Source organism: Lissotriton vulgaris, chromosome 3_1, assembly GCF_964263255.1.
Source record: "Lissotriton vulgaris chromosome 3_1, aLisVul1.2, whole genome shotgun sequence".
NCBI classification, from domain to species: domain Eukaryota; kingdom Metazoa; phylum Chordata; class Amphibia; order Caudata; family Salamandridae; genus Lissotriton; species Lissotriton vulgaris.
In genome coordinates this window covers 1,081,168,586-1,081,190,088 of record NC_141689.1, presented here as the reverse complement: position 1 = coordinate 1,081,190,088, position 21,503 = coordinate 1,081,168,586, and the positions used below count along the sequence as shown (strand labels likewise).

At 44.4% G+C, this 21,503-nt stretch overlaps 1 protein-coding gene across 1 annotated transcript in view; it reads right to left on the bottom strand.

Annotated features, from left to right (window-relative positions):
• Positions 1–21,216, bottom strand: part of LOC147727443 (serum albumin-like) — a 217,678-nt gene extending 196,462 nt beyond the window's left edge. Inside the window, exons 1-2 of the mRNA XM_086961515.1 lie at positions 21,105–21,216; positions 9,417–9,513 (exon numbers count right to left, since the gene is read on the bottom strand). Coding sequence (XP_086817641.1) covers positions 9,417–9,513; positions 21,105–21,177 — 170 coding nt within the window. The 5' untranslated portion in view covers positions 21,178–21,216. The remainder of the gene's footprint in view (positions 1–9,416; positions 9,514–21,104) is intronic.
• Positions 21,217–21,503: the final 287 nt, after the last annotated feature.

Below are 21,503 nucleotides of genomic sequence, written 5' to 3'. Positions count from 1 at the left end.
TACTGCTAATTAAGGTGTTTGCAACCCTCTGTAGAAGGCACATTAACAAACTATCCTGGTTCCTGCAAACAAAATAAAGATCTCTACAGCAGATTCAGTATCTAACTAAGCCATATTTCACAACAGGCCAGTGTAGGCTGCAGCAATGTCAGCCAAATGTAACTTGCAAATTACTTGTGATGAACTCTGCTCCAGCCCACTATTTTATATAAAGCACTATCACATATTGGAATCTGAAGCTCTCCTGATTAGACATGGCTTCTAAATGATTGGTATGGTTTGGAAGTGACAACCACTTATGTATCAGGAATAGAAAAAGCTATGAACGTTGTTGGCTTAAGAGCAACATGACTCAGAGTCCTAAACGGTTATGCAATCTTTTCACACAGCAAATTATTGCCTGGCATATCACATATGAATAGTGAGAAGGGAGTTCAGCTGAAGCCCATTGAATTCTTGGCCTCTCAGCTGAGACTTCAAACTAGTGTTGGTGCTACCTTTCACATCAGTTCCTCTCACAATACGGTGGCAGCCTTCTGGGGTCCATTATAAACCCTCTCTTATTCAACATCCGCCTATCCCCTCACCAAACCTGAATAAATCATTCAACTTCACTGTTATACCTATGCAAATGACACCCAAATAATGTTTTAAATGGATTCCCTTGACAACATTTACAATTTAAAACTTAGGGGCTGATTACGATGGCTGACGGACTTAAGTCCATCCTCCATAGTATCGGGGATTTTGACCGCCCAACATGCTGTTGATGGTCCCATAGTAGGCATTACATTGCGACCGCCACCACGACTGTCGCAATGTCTATATTTTACATTGCGACGGGTGCTGCTAGCTGCAGCACCCACCGCAATGTAGAAACCGGACATGTTACATATCCCTGCAGGACGTGGCAGGCACCGTGCGGTGCCTGTCATATGGTACATGAATATGTAGGGGGACACCGTAGGTGCCCCACAACACTCGCAACCAAGTGCCAGGGGGTAAGGGAGGCCCGCTATGGGCCCCCAATGTCCTTTTCCACCCGCCTTTCAATGGCAGGTCATCCGCCATGAAACAGCAGGCAGAAAGGGACATTGTAATCCCTACGACAGGGCCTGCTAGGCACCGCCAGCATTGTAGGGACTACAAGTTCCTCAAGGAGCCTGTTGGATTTGTGGCAGTCGGTCTTTATCAGGGCCATATTATGATGGAGGGCGGTAAAGTTGGTTACGATGGCGGGGAGACTGCCATTGTAATCATCCCCTTAGTGACTACTTTCAGGGCATAAACACATGGATGACGAATAACGACATAAAGCTCAATATCAAAGATAATGGTCTGCAGACAATGCAAAAACACCAGCCTACTGCCATATGGTCTATGGAACATAACGCCCCTCCAACAATATCAATAGAAGTCAGAAACCTTGGTCTACCACATTCATCATAAGATACATCCCATCCAAAATGCTGCTACAAGACATCTTCTCCATCTTGAACACTGCACTTTACATAGTCCACAGGGACTCCCAAGGAAAAGGACAGCTATACCTACAAATGTAATAAATATAAACAAAACAGAACACTGCGCTCTAGGCTTGCATCACAAATCATTGTACCACTTTACTATAGAAAACTGTTTTCTCAGTACAAGCTGTCAAACTCTGGAACTCGCTACCAGCCAGCATTGAATCATCCAGGAGCATATACACTTCAGAAGACAGTTTGAAGACAACTACACCACCGCACATCCTGGCAAAGGAACACAGAAAGACAATTACACTATCAAACTCAAACTTCGGTTTGCAGTCCACAGATTGGAAACAACCCAACCAGCAGACAACGTTTGATAGGCAGATAAGTTAGGGAGGGGGTGACCTATGGTTCACCAGTGTATTATATGAATATAGAATATCCTATGTAATGTTTTCGGCCCACACTACTACTAATACCATAACACACAGCGATCGACAGTCAACCCTTACCTATAACTCCGGCATTCACATAAGACATATCTGCTACGAGGGTTGTCTGTCACTAGTACTGTGCGTCCAAAAACACAACCATCACTAAATTAACAGGCAAGGAATAACTGAAGAGATCTGTCACACACTGCTGGTCAATTGGAGGACTTTAATCTATTCCACAGCTACAGGTCCCAAATATTTATATACTATGGCTGCTTCTTTGTATCTCAGAATGTCACTCAGGTATGGGATTATAATAACAATGCCCATTCCTGCAGACCTCTTCTCTACTCTCTCTCCCTTCGCCCATGCCAGTTCAGGACAACTACACACAAAATATATGATTGGACAAAACAGTGCAGTAACCAGGTAAGCATATTATCATCATCAGAAGAACCATAAAGGGACATGCAGAACTGTTCAAACCTGCCAGCGTACTGACAAAACATAAACTGTGCCTCTGTGTCTCTCACACCTCATCACCCTCCACAATGTTATGCGCTCCGTCCCGTAACACGATAAATGCACCTCTTGGTTATCACGCACGATATGGAAACACGTATCACATAGAATCACAAAACAAAGACAACTCCCTTCCAACCACACACCCGCTATTGTGTAGCTTGTTTTCCATGTAGGTAAATACTTCTATTCCCCACAAAGGGGCAAAAAATGTGCCCCACATAAGAGTAGTAAGCGCTATACAAATACTGTATTACAACACTATATTTATCATTTGTGCATTGCCAATATTGTTTTCATCCTATTAAAATCATTGTTTCTATCACACTTTAGAATTACAAAACAAAATGTGCTTCATTTGTGCTTTCATAATTTCTGATATATTATAAAATATTCCCACCGCTCATTTACAGGCATTTCAATTCAATTCAATTCAATTCAAAAGACCTTTATTCGAATTTTGTAAAATTCATAAAAGTACACAATAAAAACATTCATTTATACATTAAAAACAAATATGGAATAATACATTTAAAAACTGAAGCATTTCTCATGGGGTAGGTAAACAATTTAGGAAGGGCTTTCCATGGTTTTACCTGCACATGTAATAATTCTCAAGAAAGTGCTAGTGCTGAAAATTAATTCATCTGTGTCCAGGGACAATAACATTGCATAAGATTCCCCTAATGAAAGGGATCTGTGTTTTCTAAAATATGGAGTTAAAAACCAGTTAATATATTTTAAATAAAATTTACAGAAGAATAGAAAATGCAAATCATTCTGTTTACTAATACCATCACATGGGCATGGATTATACTCGTTTGCATGGTGGTAGCCCAAGGGAAATCCCAATAAAGTTTTTATAGAACCTGCAAGATTATTCCTACTTAATTCATTTTCCTGATAAAGCACAACAGTTGATTTGACAGTTTCTTTTTTCATTCGTTCTGAACTATAAAGTGCATACAGTGCTTGTTTGACCTCAATTTTGTCATTCGCTTCAATGTTATTAGGATCGGAGAAAAGATGTTCCCTGTTTACATCGCTCAATGCTTTTAAAACATCAGCGAGCCAGGGAATTGACATGCCATGATCACATTTGAGGCAGTCTTTTATTATATTTTGTGTTAAAGTTGCAGAGTCATTTCTCCAGATCCTTAACCAAAAAAGAGCAGGTCTAGATCTAATAAAGTCGCATACATAGGGGAGGTTAAGTTCCTCATGACAAATCCATTCTGTAGAGGAGATTGGGGCACCCAGGATTTTCCTGCAAAATCGAGCTTCTTCGCGCTGAATCCCGGGGCTTTTTCCCGCTCCCCAGACCTCAGCCCCGTATGTGACTACTGGTAGACACTGTAGCTTAAAATTTTTTTAAATAGCTCTTGTGGCCCCTATTTTCTTAGGTCGGGACAAACTCAAAATAGAATTGTTGGCTTTCGAGAACTTGCTCATGGCGTGGGCCTTATGCCCACTCCATGAGCCGTTCGCAGCGAAAACCAAACCGAGATAGGGAAATGTATTAACAGATTCTAATTTGTCTGCCCCCTATGTGTATCTTATTGAGTTTACATTTCCCGGTGCCACAAGGCATGATAAAAGATTTTTTTAAATTGACTGGCAGGTCTAAGCTCTCCATGTATTGGACAAAACCTCTGACCAATAGACGAAGGGCATTGGGAGTTCTTCCCATCAAGACCGCGTCGTCAGCATATAATAAAACTGGCAGTGGATGCCCCTGGATAAATGGTACGTCACTAGTCACATCTTTTAGTGCCTTAGCCAGGCCATTAATATAGATAATAAACAGAAGGGGTGCTAAAGCGCACCCCTGTCTTACCCCTCTGCCTATTTCAATGGGTCCCGATACTTCTCCACCCGCCCCAATCCTGACTTGCGCTTGGAAGTCTGTGTGGAGATATGCCAGAAAATTAACGAGAGCCTCATCCAGTCCGTAGTTTAAGAGCATTGCCCATAGTTTAGTTCTATTCACTAGGTCAAAAGCGGATGAGAGATCCATAAAAACAGGCATTTCATGTTTTTCTGTATTAGAAGCAAATTGACATCCTACATTCTTTTTTCAGATAATTCATAATATAAAATCCTCTCACTTTGCAGTCATTGAAAAAAAAGTAAACGCCATCATCCTGTTAAACGAACAAGCCACAATTTGTCAGAAGACTTATGAACTCCAGCACAGCTATTAAGGGGACTCTTCTGCACCCCTGACCCCACACATTCACTTTGTTATATAAACTGATTTTTAAATAAATACTGTGATTGCTGCCTTGATCAGTTGTGTGTGTGTGTGGGGGGGGGGGAGATTAATATGGACTGGCCTGGCCCTCAAATACTCCCCCATAATTACAACCCTAGCCCAATCTATTCCTCACTGGTGATGACCGAAATTGGTCTGAGGCTGCCTGTGCTCCTTTCTGGAGTGGACCTGCCCTTGAAATTCAGCTTGGAGCTGGACCAAGACTGATTTACATGTGGCTACTCTCTGTCTCTAGCAACATAATGGGCAAAAAAGGGATGTTATGAAATGCTTCCCAAGTGTCCATCAGTGACTGAGATTAATTAAAGTATTTCTTCTATAATTGTTTTTTTTTTTTGCTACTATGTATTACTATGTTACATTGAATGGGTCCCTTGCTCACTTTGCCACTGAACTCAAAATAGCCTGGCTGATGAGGGTTATGAACCCGAAACTGGTCCCAGGATGCTTGTTTCCAGCCCAGGGAAGACATGGCTTGGCAGTTCGGGATGGACAGTTCCCATGAGGCACTGGGTCAGACTGATTTGCATATGGCCATGTCTGAACTGGAGAGGCGGAGTGATCTATAGAATTATGATGGATTAAACCCAGATCAGTTGACTGGGGCTCGGTGTTTGATTTGCTCAAACGCTCAGTCCATCATCCCCTTTAGTATTGCTTTGTTCGCCCTAAGTTGGCAGGGTATGCCCAGACATGGATCCCTTGCTCACTTTGCCACTGGACTCAAGATAGCCTGGCTGATGAGGGTTATGAACCCGAAACCGGTCCCAGGATGCTTGTTTCCGGCCCAGGGATGACATGGCTTGGCAGTTTGGGCTGGACTGTTCCCATAAGGCACAGGGTCAGACTGATTTACATATGGCCATGTCTGAACTGGGGTGGTGGAGTGAGCTAAAGAATGATGAAGGGTTAAACCCAGATCAGTTGACTGGGGGTTGGTGTTTGATTTGCTAAAATGCTCCGTCCATCATCCCCTTTGTTATCGCTTAGATCAACATCTTGGCACTATAACTCGTACTGAATAGAAAATTAGTACAATATAACAGAGGGCAGAAATAGTGAGTATGGTAAAAGCCTGGTATTGACTGATTACCTACACATAGAGTGATTATCAATTATTCTAATGCCTAGAGGCAGTTGATTACAGGGAACGACAGCCAGACTGTACATGGCCCTCAAATGTACACTTTTAAGTTTAGAAACAGAACAATGTTGTTCTGAAATCGATTTTTATTGATCGCATAGGGATGTATCATGGGAATCCAATTGCTAAAATGAATTGCTCTCTATGTCGTCAGACCTGACGTGTATTGAATGGAGACTTAAACTTGAGTCTCATGGAAAGCGGGAACCATTGCAGCAAATGCACGATTTATGATTGTTTCAAGCCTATGTGTTAATGTACATCAACCTGCTTGTAGGTTTTGATTCTCTTGAACTTCAGCAAACGGAGCAGCAAGCAGCCTCAGAAAATAATCTACCCTTATTTCTAGATAAAATAAACAAAACAATCTTCCACACTTCGGGTTACTCCCCAACAAATATGACGGATACCCTGTCTGATCTATTTCAAATGTGATTAGAAATAATGCACTTGTAATGCAGTGGATGGGACATCTGTCATATTTGTGATGGAGTAACCTGTCCACCGAACTCTAAATCAGACTCTAAGTTTTATAAATCAAAAACATTAGTAGGAGTGGCTAATAAACGCCCCAATAACTTATATTGAGTTCCACGGCAGCCCCTTTATTTTCCTGAAAGTAAACCTTTAAATTAGGCTAATGAAGTAACTCAAATGTCCATCCCAATACTAATAGAAGGTACACACTGAACCTGTGTCTATTTTACAGTACCTATGGTGGTCCCACACTCTTCCCTGACCTTAATAAAGGCCAATATCTATGCCTTAACCTAAGAGATCTCCTTCAAAAAGGAAGTTTAATCACATCTCACCTGTAATGAAGAAAACCTCATTGGCTCATCCAAACCAATACAATTTAAAAAATGCTGTTTGGCTTTCAAGGCTTTACACTCAGGAATCCTGTTACTTGTCATAGATACTTGCAATTTCCAGAGGTCAGAGGGGACCTTGGAGAATATAATTGTTCCCCCTCTCACAAATCCTCAATCTGAACACCTCAAGGGCCTCGAAGCAGTTTAAAGGAATTAAATTAGATTATTTTATTGAGATGAATGAAAGAAATCACATTATAGAAAAGTGATCAGTATTTTACTGCTAAATTAAGGCTGAAAGGGAAATGAAAGATGCAAGGATTATATCTACTAGAATGCAATGGTGCTTTACTGATTCAGCCTTAGTAAAACAAACGCACCAGTGAAAAGTGCTGTGCTGCTTTTGTGAGTGTTGCCACAATCCATGTTTTTGAGTAGGAAGCTCGAGGTAGAGAAGCAGTCTTGTCTAAGTCTGGGGAAGGCCCTTGACCAACACATAAATTAGCAGACATATTCAGATTTAAAACAGCCTAACTCCTCCTTTTGCATGAATAAAGTGTCTGTAGCAGCTGCTTAGATGTATTAGCAAAGAGTACTTTACAGACATGCATCACTAGGTGCCTTACTCCTCGAAAGACCTAAGGTTCAATGTCATAAACGAATGTGAAATGTACACCCATAAGCTTCCATTTACATTTTAAGTAAGTTTCCAATTTTAGGGCAATCACAGAGTTTTCAAAGGTTATACATGGGAAAAGAAAATAGTTTTCCTGGAAAGCTTCTATGAATTGCTGTTTGATAAAAAGCTGCTACCTTTCCATGTCATAAATGTACATTACATAAATGTATGCATGTGAAAATATCCCAGCAGAGAGCATATGCATGTTAAAACATCTTCTGCTCCACTGGGAAACTATTTTCCCACATTGCGAAAAGCCTTCCTCTACCCTCCCAATAGTTATGGATATATCCTCTTCCAAGAAACTTGCACAGGACTTACTCTGAAAAGTTTTAGGGTGATAATAGGCCATGGCAAATTATGTTATACCTTCCAAAAAGTAGCCAAACTTTCCAGGGCAAACCCACTCTTTAATGCCAGTTTTCCTCCTTTCAGTGAATATTTTGTCACATAATAAAGCATATGTGAGTATACCTTTTCACAAGTGAGAAACCACACTTTGTTAAGTAAAAACATGTACTTACAGGCAATGTATGTGGAATGCACTATTATGGGTAAATGGATAAGGGAATTGGATTGCATGTTCTAAATAAATGGCCACCTCCCCACTTCAAGAGGACAACAAGGGTCTGCCCAAGAGAGGGTTATGTGTCAAAATATTGAGGACAAAAACATCATTCTACAAAAATATTGTGCCTTAAATGTAGGGACACAAAGTAGTATGAAGATAAGTATATTTAGTTACATATGCATTTAGTATTCTTAATTGCACATCTATGTACCTTGAACATTTATATGGCATAAAAGTACATAAATGAGGAGATAAGAATACCAAGTAGGTTACCTAAAGTAACCTACCGTTCAAAATATTTTGGTAGTCAATAATTAAGCAGCAATATCTTTGTAGGATGATATTCCAAGTAGGCTGACATGAATCTTGATTTGGCAATCTAGGAAGAGACAAGATTGTAGTATTTGAACCAAATTGCAATTGTCTCATTTTCAGTCAGAATTAGATGTATGTATGTGTATGGTTGCAGGGGGTAGATCAGTTGTGATAACCTAGCCAAAAGGCAACAGAGCACTGTACAGTGACAAAAACCAGCTGGTTTGTGGCCTGTTAATGCATCATGGTGTAGTGCACTTTAAAGAGGTGTGGCTTCAACTCTTTCTTAACTTTGAGCAGCACTACGGCTGTCCTGGTGGACACATGGATGTTGTTTCAGATGCTGGGTACATAGATAGAAGGCCTACTGTCTTGGTTTGTTTTTCTTTTTTACACTTCTTAGTCTGAAGTCTGATGGTATTCTGGCTGTGGTGTGCCAAGAACCTCTGGAGATGGTGAACTTGTCTGCAAGACAAGTGGAGTTGCTGGTTGTGATGGCATATTAATGGATTCAGCTGCTTTTCAAGATGATGCAGGCCAGCAAAGGAAGGCAATGGAGTTCCATCCAGATGAGGGTGATGTGATTACATTTGTTGAGGCTCTAGATGAGACATGTGGTGGCATGTTTGATGCCTTTAAGTAGTGCCAGTGTGGAGTGTGAGGGGCTATGGAGTAGGGAATTACAACCATCCTGCTCAAGAGTTCAAGTGCCTGCACAGCAGTTCTGAAGTCAATTACTGGAAGAAACTGTTGCATTTGTTTGAAATGAGGAAGCTGGTGTCATGCTGACTTTATCTTTTTGGAAAGGTGTTACATGGGGATTCTGTTGATGTCCAGGGTGAATTAAAGTGACTTGGAATTCAGAGAAAGTTAGGATTTGACTAAATGTTTAGTGTTTGTATCTCCCAATTTGATGTCTACTTTTAATAGGTCTGAGGAAATATGCCAGTGGTGTGGATGGTATGAAGTCAGTTGAGCATCTGCTTTACATATAAATTCAATGAATTTCAAATCTGCCACAATACTGTTTCATCTGGCCGATATGAACCAATGATGTGATTTGGTGTTAACATCTCTCTTCCCTTGTTTGCTGGCATAGTGAACTGGAAAAAAACAGACATAAGCTCACAGCAGAAAATCAAAAAGCAATGTACAAAGAAAAGTCCAATCAGTGACAAAGGATGAAGCTTACACATATCTGAAATTTTCTCCTAGTTTGGTGTAGACGTTTCCAAGTAACATTGAAAGATCCAGGTCAGTAGGATGTTCCTCATTTTGCCCATCATGATCTGTGAAAATAGGATGTATTTGACAGTCAGTTAATCAATATATTCTCAATGCATCAACATTTTTCAATAGCCTTTCATTCCTTTTAGACAAGGAGCATGAATATCATCACTTTATCTTTTATAATTGACATTCACGTTTCATAAGTGATCTGAAGCTTTGCATGGTCTACCCCCTGAAACTGCACCCAGCTTTTCCCCTAAAGCTTCACCTGTCTGGCAGTCCCCAACCTCTCACCTATGACACCCACTCTGTCCAACTTCTCTCCTCTGACACCCAGCCTCCTCCGTGTAGCTGCACGACATCCTCTGGACTCAGAAAGCAGAGAGTTGCAGTCCTGAGAATAACACAACTGCTTAGTTTCAGGGCCTGCTTCCCACACCACATGTCATCCACTGGAGCTCCTCTATCCATATGAAGACATCAACACATTCCAGGAGGAAAGGGCTGTGGAGGTTTAGAGACATATCATCAATGTAACCAATCCGGGGTTTTTTTACAGAATGGTTTTGGGGTACATCCAGGGGCACTTTGGTATTACAAATGGGTCAGGAAATGCGTGGTCTGACCCTTCAGTATTACACATTGCTCTGGCGCACATAAAACACCAGTGCTATTCTAATGAATATTCCCTCATTTGCATGAGGGTGTGACCTCATACTATTGAGTGAACCACTTTGGGTCTGCGTAAATGTTGTATTATAGATGAGGTTTTTTTTCGTCATGGTGCAGATCAGGATGCTTTATTGCAGAGACTGCCCCTGAAGGTGGCCTCATGGGCCGGTGCCATAACAACCGCCGGGGGCCTGAAAAATCTGGTTTGGGCCACATTGGCGTGCCCAGAACAAAGGAGGGGTATTTCCACCACACTTCACCCCCTCCCCAAGGGACGGCGCAAAAGGGCACAAGGATGACCTGACCAATGGCAGGGCCAGGTAATGTTTAGAAGCCCCAATGGGGAAGCCACCACCCAGAAAATGGGAGCTATGGGGGGGTTATAAGGGTACCACTTGCCCAGCATATGTTACTTGTTTCAGTGCAGGGGGCTGGGGAGCGGTGCACACAGCAGTTTTTAAGACCCACCTACCCACACCTACGCTTCAGCGTTGTCGCAGGGCTGTATGGAAGCAAGGCATTAAAAAGGGGTGCATTGGTTATGGAGGCACACCTGCAGGGAGTGTGTAGGAGGAAGGCCACTCACTTGGGGATGTCTTACGGTATGGTGGGTAGGCCGGAAAAGGGGGGAGCATAAAATATGGCTCCCCCTCAGACCCGGCCCTGCCTCTCTTTTAGCTTGAGGGGCGAAGGCTATCACCTCACTAGTGCATCAGTTGTTTAATATGTCCCTGACTTCAGCTAAGATGCCCTGGGTTTTGAAACAAGCTAAAATCTTACAGCTGCTGAAAAAACCAAAGGCAGATCCAAATGATCCAATAAACTATCAACCCATCTCCCTTCTCCCAACCCTGGCAAAAGTATTTGAAAAACATGTTAATAATCATATCTCCGCACATTTAGAAAGCAATATCTGTTGCATGCAAGCCAATCTAGCTTCCGACCTGACTATAGTACTGAGTCAGCACTGCTAGAAGTACTTGATTCCATCCGCCTTTGTAATGATAGAGGTGACAGAGTGCTGCTGGTGTTGCTGGATCTATCAGCAACATTCAACACCATATCTCACTCCATGCTCCCAGCTCGTATATTGGATATGGGGATCACAGGGTCGGCATGGCAGAGGCGTAACTCTTTTTTGGAAGACAGAGGTCAAGAGGTCTGGTGCAGCCATTTTTCCTCCACCTCCCGCAAGCTTATTGTTGGAGTGCCACAGGGCTCAACTCTGGGCTCGATGCTATTTAATAGCTACCTTTCTCCCTTGGCCCCCCTTTGGAACTCTGGGGTGCAGAAATAGTATCAAATGCTGATGACACCCAACTCCTTTCTCCTGGGGTGAAAGATGAGGCCTTCCCTTGTGAGAAAATCAGTGAGTACCTGAATGCAACATTTAGTTGGTTATTGAATACCCAACTCAAATGTAACGAGGATAAGACCGAGCTCCTTTTCTTTGGCCCGGAGGCCAAGACATCTTGGCACACTTTCTAGCCGAAGGATGTCCCCCTCCTCTACTAACAAACCAAGCAGTAAAAAACCTGGGTTTTAAATTCGATGATTAACTATCATTCCACACACAAATCAAGTATGTGGTGTGTTTGGGCTTTGCCCTCCTTCATGTGCTTAGGAAATGTTTTTTTTCCTCTCTTTTCAGGCTAGACAACAGGTGACACAGGCCTTGATTAGCTCATGACTGGACTATGGAAAGAGCCTATACGCAGGGTTGCCCAAATACCTGATGGACAGGCTGCAGTTAGTTCAGAACGCAGTAGCACGAACCATCTTTGATCTCCCACGTCACTCAAATGTCTCCAGCCTCTTTCATAGCAATCAATCAATCAGGACAGTTATAGAGCGCGCGAAATAAACTCGCAAGGGACTCAAGGCGCCGGGGGGGGGGGGGGGCATGGGGGGTTGCTACTACTGCTCGAAGAGCCAGGTCTTGAGTTGCTTCCTGAAGGAGAGATGGTCTTGGGTCTGTCGTAGGTGGGTGGGGAGAGATTTCCACGTCTTGGCAGCCAGGTAGGAGAAGGATCTTCCTCCGGTGGTGGTTCTGCGAATCCGTGGGATGGTGGCGAGGGCGGGGCTGGCGGAGCGGAGTTGTCGGGTGGGTGTGTAGAACGTGAGGCGGTTGTTGAGGTATTCGGGGCCAGTGTCGTGGAGAGCTTTGTGAGTGTAATCCTTTTGCTGACGGGGAGCCAGTGCAGGTCTCTCAGGTGGGCAGAGATGTGGCTGTGTCGGGGTATGTCCAGGAGGAGTCGTGCAGAAGCGTTCTGTATGCGTTGAAGTCTTTTCTGTAATTTGGCGGTGGTTCCTGCTTAGAGGGCGCTCCCGTAGTCCATTCGGCTGGTGACGAGGGCCTGGGTGACCGTCTTTCTGGTGTTGGTGGGGATCCACTGGAAGACCTTTCGGAGCATGCGCAGGGTGTTGAAACATGATGATGAGACGGCGTTGACTTGCTTAGTCATCGTGAGGGATGAATCCAGGATGAAGCCTAGGTTGCGTGCATGGTCCGTGGGCTTGGGGGCGGTGCCCAGTGCAGGGGGCCACCAGGAGTCGTCCCAGGCAGAGGGGGATAGTCCAGGATGAGGACTTCCGTCTTGTCTGAGTTCCATTTCAGCCGGGTTAGCTTCATCCATTCCGCGACGTCTTTCATTTTTTCCTGGAGGCTGTCTCTGGCGGTGGCGGGATCATTGGTGAGGGAAAGGATCAACTGGGTGTCGTCGGCGTAGGAGATGATGTTTAGGTTGTGTTGGCGTGCGATGGCTGCAAGGGGGGTCATGTAGATGTTGAAGAGGGTGGGGCTGAGCGAGATGATCTTGGTGGCCGCTGAGCGGAAGGGAGGGAGGCGGACTCGCTGAGTTCTGTCAGAGAGGAAGGAGGTGATCCATTCCAGGGCCGTTCCTTGGATCACGCGTGGTGGAGGCGGCTTGTTAGGGTGTGGTGGCAGACTGTGTCGAATGCGTCCGATAGGTCGAGGAGGATGAAGGCAGCAGTTTCCCCGTTGTCGAGCAGGGACCTGATGTCGTCGGTGGCTGCGATGAGGGCGGTCTCGGTGCTGTGGTTTGCTCGGAATCCGGACTGCGAAGGGTCGAGGGATCCGTTAGTCTCAAGGAAGGAGGTTAGCTGTTTGTTGACGGTCTTCTCGATGACTTTAGCGGGGAACGGGAGGAGCGAGATGGGGCGGAAGTTCTTGAGGTTGTGGGGTCTGCGGTGGGTTTCTTCAGGAGGGCGCTGATCTCCGCATGTTTCCAGCTCTCCGGAAAGGTGGCAAATGCGAAGGAGTTGTTAATGATGTTCCAGAGTTGGGGTGCGATGATGGAGTCGGCTTTGTTAAAGATGGGGTGTGGACAGGGGCCGGCAGGGGAGCCGGAGTGGATGGTGTTCATCACGAGTATGGTGTCTTCAGTGCAGACATGGGTCCAGGCGTAGAGGATGGTGGTGGGGGGCGTTGGTTCGGTGGTTGGATGCGTGGTCTGGGCACTGAAGCTGTTGTGTATGTTGGCGATCTTGTAGTGGAGGAACGAGGTGAGTGCGTCGCAGAGGTCTTGCGAGGGCATGATGTCGTTGTTGCTGGCGCTGGGGTTGGAGAGCTCTTTAACGATGTTGAAGAGTTCCTTGCTGTTGTGGGTGTTGTTGTCCAGTCGTTCTCTGAATGCTGTCCTTTTGGTGGGGCGGATCAGCTGGTGGTGTTTGAGGATGGCGTTCTTGAGGGCTGTCATGTTTTCTGTTGACTGGTCGTGGCGCCAGGCATTCTCGAGGGTACTGCAGGATTTTTTGGTGTCTTTGAGGTCGTTGGTGAACCACAAGGTTTTCTTGCTGCCGGGTCTGCTGGGAGGATTCTTCAGCGGTGCAAGGGCATCGGTGCAGTTGGTGAGCCATTGTGTGAGGTTACGGGCAGCATTGTTGGGGTTCGTAGTGTTGGTGGGGGGGTTTTGGCTCAGGGCGGTGGTGAGCTGGTCGGCGGTGATCTTGCTCCACCTTCTTCGGGGAGCCTGCTGTGGGTGGTGGTGGGTCGTAGTTTTCCTGAAGTTGAAGGGGACGCAGCTATGGTCCGTCCAGTGTAGTCTGGTGGAGTGGCTGAAGGTTGGTGGAGGAGAAGACTGGGTCCAGCGTGTGGCCGGCGTAGTGGGTGGGGGTGTTCACCAGTTGCTTGAGTCCGAGGTTGGCGGGGTTGTCCAGCAGGGTAGTGGTGTTGTTGTCGTTGGTGTTTTCCAGGTGGAAGTTGAGGTCTCCCAGGAGGATGTAGTCTGAGGAGGTGAGGGCTTGCGGGCTGATGAAGTCTGCGATGGCTTCGCTGAACTGTGTGCATGGACCCGGGGGTCTGTAGATGAGAGTATCTCTGAGGGTGGTCTTGGGGTCGGTGTGTATCTGGAAGTGAAGGTGCTCGGCGGCGGTGAGGGTGTCGTCGGAGTTGGTCGTGATGCGGATGGTGTTTCTGTGGACGATGGCGATGCCTCCTCCCGTTTGGTTCATGTGGTCCCTCCGGCTGATCTTGTAGCCATCTGGGATGGCTGTGGCAATGTCAGGGATGGCTGAGGAGGCGTTCATCCAGGTTTCTGTGAGAAGGCGACGTCTGGTGATGTTGTGTCGAGAGGGGTCCAGATTTCGACGGCGTGCCTGTGGACGGAGCGGGTGTTGAATGCACTTGAGGTGATTGTTGCTGGTGCCTGGCCTGGCGGGTGCGGTGCAGGTCCAGAGGCAGGTGAATTTGCAGGCTTGGCAGGTGAAGGGTCCGTGGGTGCGTTTCGGGTTTGGCTCGGTGACAGGCGGGGTTCCGGCCGGTGTTGAGTGCATGGAGGCTGGCAGCGTCGTAGTTCAGACGAGTGGGCTGGTATCGCTGAGGGCCAGGGGTCCTAGCGCTGGGCGTGGTCCAGGCACGGATGGGCGCAGACGGGCTTGCCTTTGGCGCGCCGCTGCGCGTGACCGCTGCGCGTGACCGCTGCGCGTATGTGTGGACTCTGCCATAGATGGCTAAGTGGGAGGGAGGAGCAGCTGGGAGGCGGGAGTGGGGAGGCGAATGGGAGGGGGTACAGAAGAGAAATGGGCGGGCCGCAGGGGAGCAGTGGCGGGGAGCGGGGGTAAAGAGCGGGAAAAAACGGAGGCGAGGGGGCAAAGAAACAAGACAATTACGGGCAGCAATACAGGCACAGAGTAAAACACACAATACTCAGCTGCAGCGACGAGACACGGGCAGAAAACAGGCACAGGAATGAAAACCTGAAGCTCAGCTGCAGGGCAGCGGCGAACTCGTGGCAGCAGCGGTGAAGCCTGGCACACTCACTGGGAGTCGCGCAGTGCGTGGAGCGACCAGCCCTGAAGCAGGCTTCAAGTTAGGAAGATGATCTCCATAAAGCACTTTACGGTACAGGTCCTGGGTATTTGCAAGACACAATCAAGCTCTACACTCCCCAGAGAAACCTTTGCTCCAGAAATCTTTGTCTGGCTGTAGACCCTCAGATTAGGAAGGCGAGGGCGCGGGGCAGATGTTTCTCATTTCTGGGGCCCTCTCTCTGGAATGAGCTGCCACTGACACACTGAAACTTAAGACATGGCTCTTTTCCTCAGCTCAGGCTCTTCTTTTTGCCTGCCTGCAGACAGCTCCTTTGCTATACAGCAAGGACATTCCTCCGAGTAGCAGCTGAGCTTTATAAATCGCCATACATGCATACATAGCAAACGGAGACGGCACTAGCATCCGGACCCACCGAATGGCAGGGCACAAAAGGAACAAAGAAGGTGGTGAGTTGGGGCCTAAATCGGGGGAGAGGCTACCCCCCGCCCCCCCACGCAATCAGAGTGAATACCAAAAGAAGAATTTATTACCCCTAAACCGGGGAGGGATGATTTATGACTACAAAATCATATTTTGCAGTGGCATTAACTGATTCATAAAAAGTAAAGATTTTCACAGGTTGTATTTAAGCAGTATCTTTGGTGCTCGAGAGCTCATCACAATTACGATATCTTGTGTTTTATATGGAGCCAATTAAAACGCAGTATTGCTATTTCCAAGGGCCATATGTAGGTAATTTGTGTTTTGCAATTCTCAAATTGCGATTTTTAGAGAATCGCAATTAGAGAATCGCAAAACGCAATGTAAGTAAGATTAGCAAAATGTTTTGTGAATCCCACTTATTACTTATTTGTGAATCGCAAATTGAGATTCACAAATAAGGAATACCTTCTCATTCATTCCTATGGGCTAGAAGGCCCATAGGAATGAATGGGAAGACATTCTCAATTTGCGATTCTCAATTAGAGAATCGCAAATTGAGAATGCAATTTCAAGTTTGTAAGGGTGTCAATTGGACACCCTTTTGCACCCCTGAAATTAACATGTGTGCACAAGTGGCCCACATACATGCCCTAAGGGCATGTATGTGACCCACATGGCACTTTGAAAAATGCCAAAAAGTGCATTTTTCAAAGAAATCGCAAAATACCACCAACCTAAAGTTGGTGGTATTTTGCGATTCCTTAAGCCAAAATTTGCACAACTTGGGTGCTTCCTTCATTGCATTTAAGGAATCGCAATTTGTGATTCCTTAAATGCAATAGCAAAATAAGGAATCGCAAATTTAGCGATTCCTTATTTTGCATGTGGGTTTTTGTGTGCTACATAGCACACTGCCCTAATTACGATCGCAAATGCTGAAATTCTGCGAATTTCAGCATTTTCGAGCGCAATTAGGCTTCCTACACATGACCCCAAGTGTTGTTAATAATAAGCATTACTGTTAGCCATTTTAAAGGTCCTCATTGTATTGACCTTAGAAGCTCAAAAAGTTTGCCTGGAAAGCATTTGACGTCTTGCACGCATATCACAAGAGTCATCATGTACTTCTTTTGAGAGAAAAAATCCATAGACATCCAATCTCTGCCCAACTGTCATCAAATAAAATAATATGTAAACACTTTTGTAAAAAGATGTGTAAATGGTATTGGCAGTTAATAAAAACCATGACAATACTAAATTTGAAACAGCACTATAATATATGTTTGAAACAATGGATGTTTCAGATACAGAATCTAAAAAGTAATTGCATCCGACATTTCATGTTAAATGTACATAGTACCTTTACTGTTAAAACAATCGCATATATTTCACTTGAAAGATAACATAAAAAATTTCAAATTCTGCCACAACACTGAAAACATCGTTCAAACAAAGAACTATTTCAAGACGTTGATACGTTTGTATCTAGGCACCTCCAGAAACAAACATGGGTAAAAACAATAAGCCACGGTTTATCATAGGGTTTGTAAAACTTTATTATCGGAGACTATGCCAGAACCTTAACCTTATAAACAAAATGCCTGATAGAAACATATTATTTGGTGTCAAAAAGCACACATTTCCATGGTAGTCCTAGCACTTAAAGGAACAACTTTGTGAAAAGATGTATTCCTTAAGAAAGGGCAGAACGCTGTCACTCACAGTGAAGTTAGCCAATGGCTGATGTGGGCTGAACAATTGTCCCGTACTCTATCCTATAGTGGGTGGAAGAAGCATGTAACTGACCAATGGATAAAGAGGGCTAGCTCAGAGACATTTAGAGGTAAAGTGGGCTCTGGCCCAGGGCACCAGCTTTTCATGGGCCCCCTGATAGAGCCAGCTCTGTTCTGCAGATTCCCGCCCTGATGACCTTGAATAATTCTTAAACATATTGTTTAAAATACCGTTTTCCTTTTATTCATTTTAATATGAGTGATGTGTAAGAATCTATTACAGACACTGTGCAGGGAAATGTTATTTTGGTGGTTAATGAAACATCCATAAAAAAAGTTTACTTTTAGATCAAAACAGGACCTCATTTATGAGAAATGAAAGAGTTTCACAGCAATTATTTACAGCAATGCTAATGAGCTGCTGCTGTGTTACAATATTGAAAAAGCACATCATTATCCCTGAATTTTAGATGTAAAAACATTTACAATTTGAACTAGTGTGTCAGTGCACTCTCAGTGACCTTGCCAAAGAGGGCAAGAAAGAGCTGAAATTAGATCATGAATTTAAAAGTGTTCCCAACAGGGCCCCCCAAAATATGTATGGCCCAGGGCCCCGAAAATCCTTAAGGTGCGCTTGTGCTAGCTGAAAGTAAACAAGCATATTATGTATATAACTTAAGTAAAATCAAACCATCTTGGCTAGCACCACACCCAAAACAGCAGTCATTTAAAAAAATGTCACATTACTTATTAGGTAGGAATTGCAGTACTTTAAGTTAACAGTGACAGCCCAGTCCAAATACCAATTTGCAATGTCACTACTAAATTATTAACAGCCCTTGTTTACATCTAGGTATAGTTAAGTGACCATTTCCCAAGGAACCATTTGGTGCAAGATCTTGGGTCTGCTTTTGAATGAAAGAGGGACTTAAGATACTAATTTTTCCCAAGTTATTGACTTTTATTATATCATTTTTTAACATTAGTCAACACAATAATATTCCCCCACCTTTTGGCCAAATTTCACGCATTCCATGCCCTGGTATCAAGGTATTTTAACTCTTCGTGATCATGCAGCGGTTAACAGATGTAGCCCTCATTCAATACATCCCGAATGCCCCTAGAAATACATTTTAGAGCAAATAAATCAATTGCGGGTGCCAACCACCTTGCATGAGGGAGGAGCACATTTAAGCAGGATTTTCACCAAAGACATAGGGTGTCTTGTTTGCAGTAGCAGTTTCAGATTCAGCAACATTTATAAAATGATCCCCTGACACTTTTATTATGGGGACACAAGGGTAGGTGCAACTACGCGCATTAACGTAGAGCAATCATTACTGTTGCAAGAGTTAAGCAGTAAAGCCGAAGCTATAAATGGTGAGAGCCAGCAGACACAGTAACTTTTGAAATACTAAGATCAGTCTCTGGGGGTACTCAGCTTTCTCCCATTGGTCCACTAATAACCCAATGCGCACTTTATTTTACCCCGACAGGCCAATCACTAGCGGTAAGATTATGGTAGTGGAAAAATAGAGTCAAGTCAAGTCAAGTCAAGAGATTTATATAGCGCGCTACATACCCATAGGGTCTCAAGGCACTTGAGGAAGGGTGGGGAATTACTCGTCGAATATCCAGGTTTTGAGTTGCTTTCTGAATGCTAGGTGGTTCTGAGTAAGGCGAAGGTGAGTGGGAAGTGAGTGCGAACGTGCACATGAACATGTCCTGGCTCGCCTCAAGGCACTACAGCACCTGATCTGTTTTATTATTTCAGAAAACAGTGGGCCTTATTTAAAATTTGGAGAGAGCTGAAAATTGTCCACTTTTGGAAGCAATTTCTGTTTACAGAGAACAATGCACTGGCTACATTTCTTCCACCATTAGAATATTATTTTCAACAAACTTTAGCCAGTGGAGTGTACTGTGCTTTGAGAGATTCCTCCTACAATTGGAGGATTTTCAGTTCCCTCAAATGTCTAAGTAAGACCCAGTGTCCCAAGTGACAGAAACTACCATAAACCTTCCCCCATCTCCATCTCCGTCCATGAGGATGGGCAGAATTTCACAATCCCTTTTACCCAATGAATACTAACCAATGCTCTTCGGTGTGCCTTCGATCCAAAGTCCTGATTTAGAAATTGGTGATAAAGGGCCACCATCTGGTTCAAGTGCTAAGTCTGGAAGCGAAGCCACAAGTGCAATTCCATACACCGCGCAATCTTTACGGCAGAAGAAATTACATAACTACATTTTCCACTTTAATACTTCTAAAAATTGGAAAGTTGGAGAATTGTCCTTTGTCAGCCAACTCTAAGTAGTTGGAGCATTGGTCTGTTGTCTGCAACAACCTGCTTGTTGGCTGTAACAAGAAGGAGCAGATGGGGCTGTATGACCCCGGTTTTACAGAGCCCTGTGTTGCAACTGCTAAATGCATTTATGTATCACCAAGCAGGCCTTGCCGGCTTTTATGATATCTTCACGAAGAGGCAAGACTCGTCGCCACTAGGTAGCACCATATATTTGAGCCTCTCGGAAAAGTATTCCAGGACATTGTTTGCTTTAGAACGAAATGTTCTTGTACCAGAGAGTAGCTGGCATGATTTTAGTGACCCCTGCCCACCAAAGCTCCTGATACAACTGACCTGGCCCAGGGACATCATAAGGATTTTGAGGACCCTGATCCAAACATATTTTGGGGGCCCTTGTTTGGAACAGCTGTGAATTTTATGATCCCGTTTCAGCTCTTTCATGCCCTTTGTGTCCAGATCACTGGCAGTGCACAAGCACACTCGTCCAAGTTCTTAATGTGTTTACATCTAAATTCAGGGATGGTGATGTATTTTCAATATTGTAACAGAACAGCAGCTGCCTAATATCACTGCAAATAATCCCTGTGACACCATCTCATTGTGATATGTGAGGTCCTGCTTGGATCTAAAAAATCTTTTTTTATGGACGTTGCATGAAACAAACACATTTTTTCTGCCAAGGGTCTGTAAATAGATTCTCAGACATCACCCACATTAAAAATAAATTAAAGGAAAACGGTATTTAAAACAATCTGTTTAAGAATTATCAAAGGCCATCAGGGCGGGACTCTGTAGAACAGGGCCCCTTGAAAAGCTGGTGCCCTGGGCCAGGGCCCACTTTACCCAAGCCTTAAAACTTCTCTGACTTGGCCCACACAATGTGATGCTATGCATCCTACACCGTGTACATTAAATCAATCAACTCCTGGAAAACACTATAAACTGGGACAGAAATCATTGACTATACATATGGTTGAACTTGCTAGACTTTCATGAAATTACTGTTGCCCACACCTGGTAAAGGTATGGCCATCCCAACCCCTGTCAATGTCACCATAGGTGCATGCACACAAGTCTCCGCCCCTTTGGATGCAGTTCTATGCATAAATATGAGGAAAGTGTGGCTGACTAATCCTTTACTTGAAGAACAATACATATATGTTGAGAAAAATAATAAATATGGTACCACCACAAACAGGCTTTACGTTTTGTCATCTTACCTCGCTTTTGCAGGATCCTGGATTCGGCGACGTTTAGTAAAATTACAAGTGAAATTATAGTTACCCACTTCATGGCTGTGGATTTTTTGGGGCCTGGACAAAACAGAAGCCTGACAAACCGAGGGGACGGGATTTCTTATATAGGATTTTAAGACTGTAGCTGTCAATGATTGGCTGAGTGAAGCCCATGATTGAGCAAACGTTGCCCTGCTGGCTGTTGGCAGATCTTCCTGAATCTTGGCAATAAATACAACTGATAAATAAATAAAAAAGGGGCACAGGTCCTGTTTGTGTGCTGGACCTCGTCGTTTGCAACATGCCCAGGTATTCAACCTTCTGCCCACACATTTTTGCCAACTCGCTTATCTCTTTACAAATAAAAGAGCTCAGCAAAGTGTC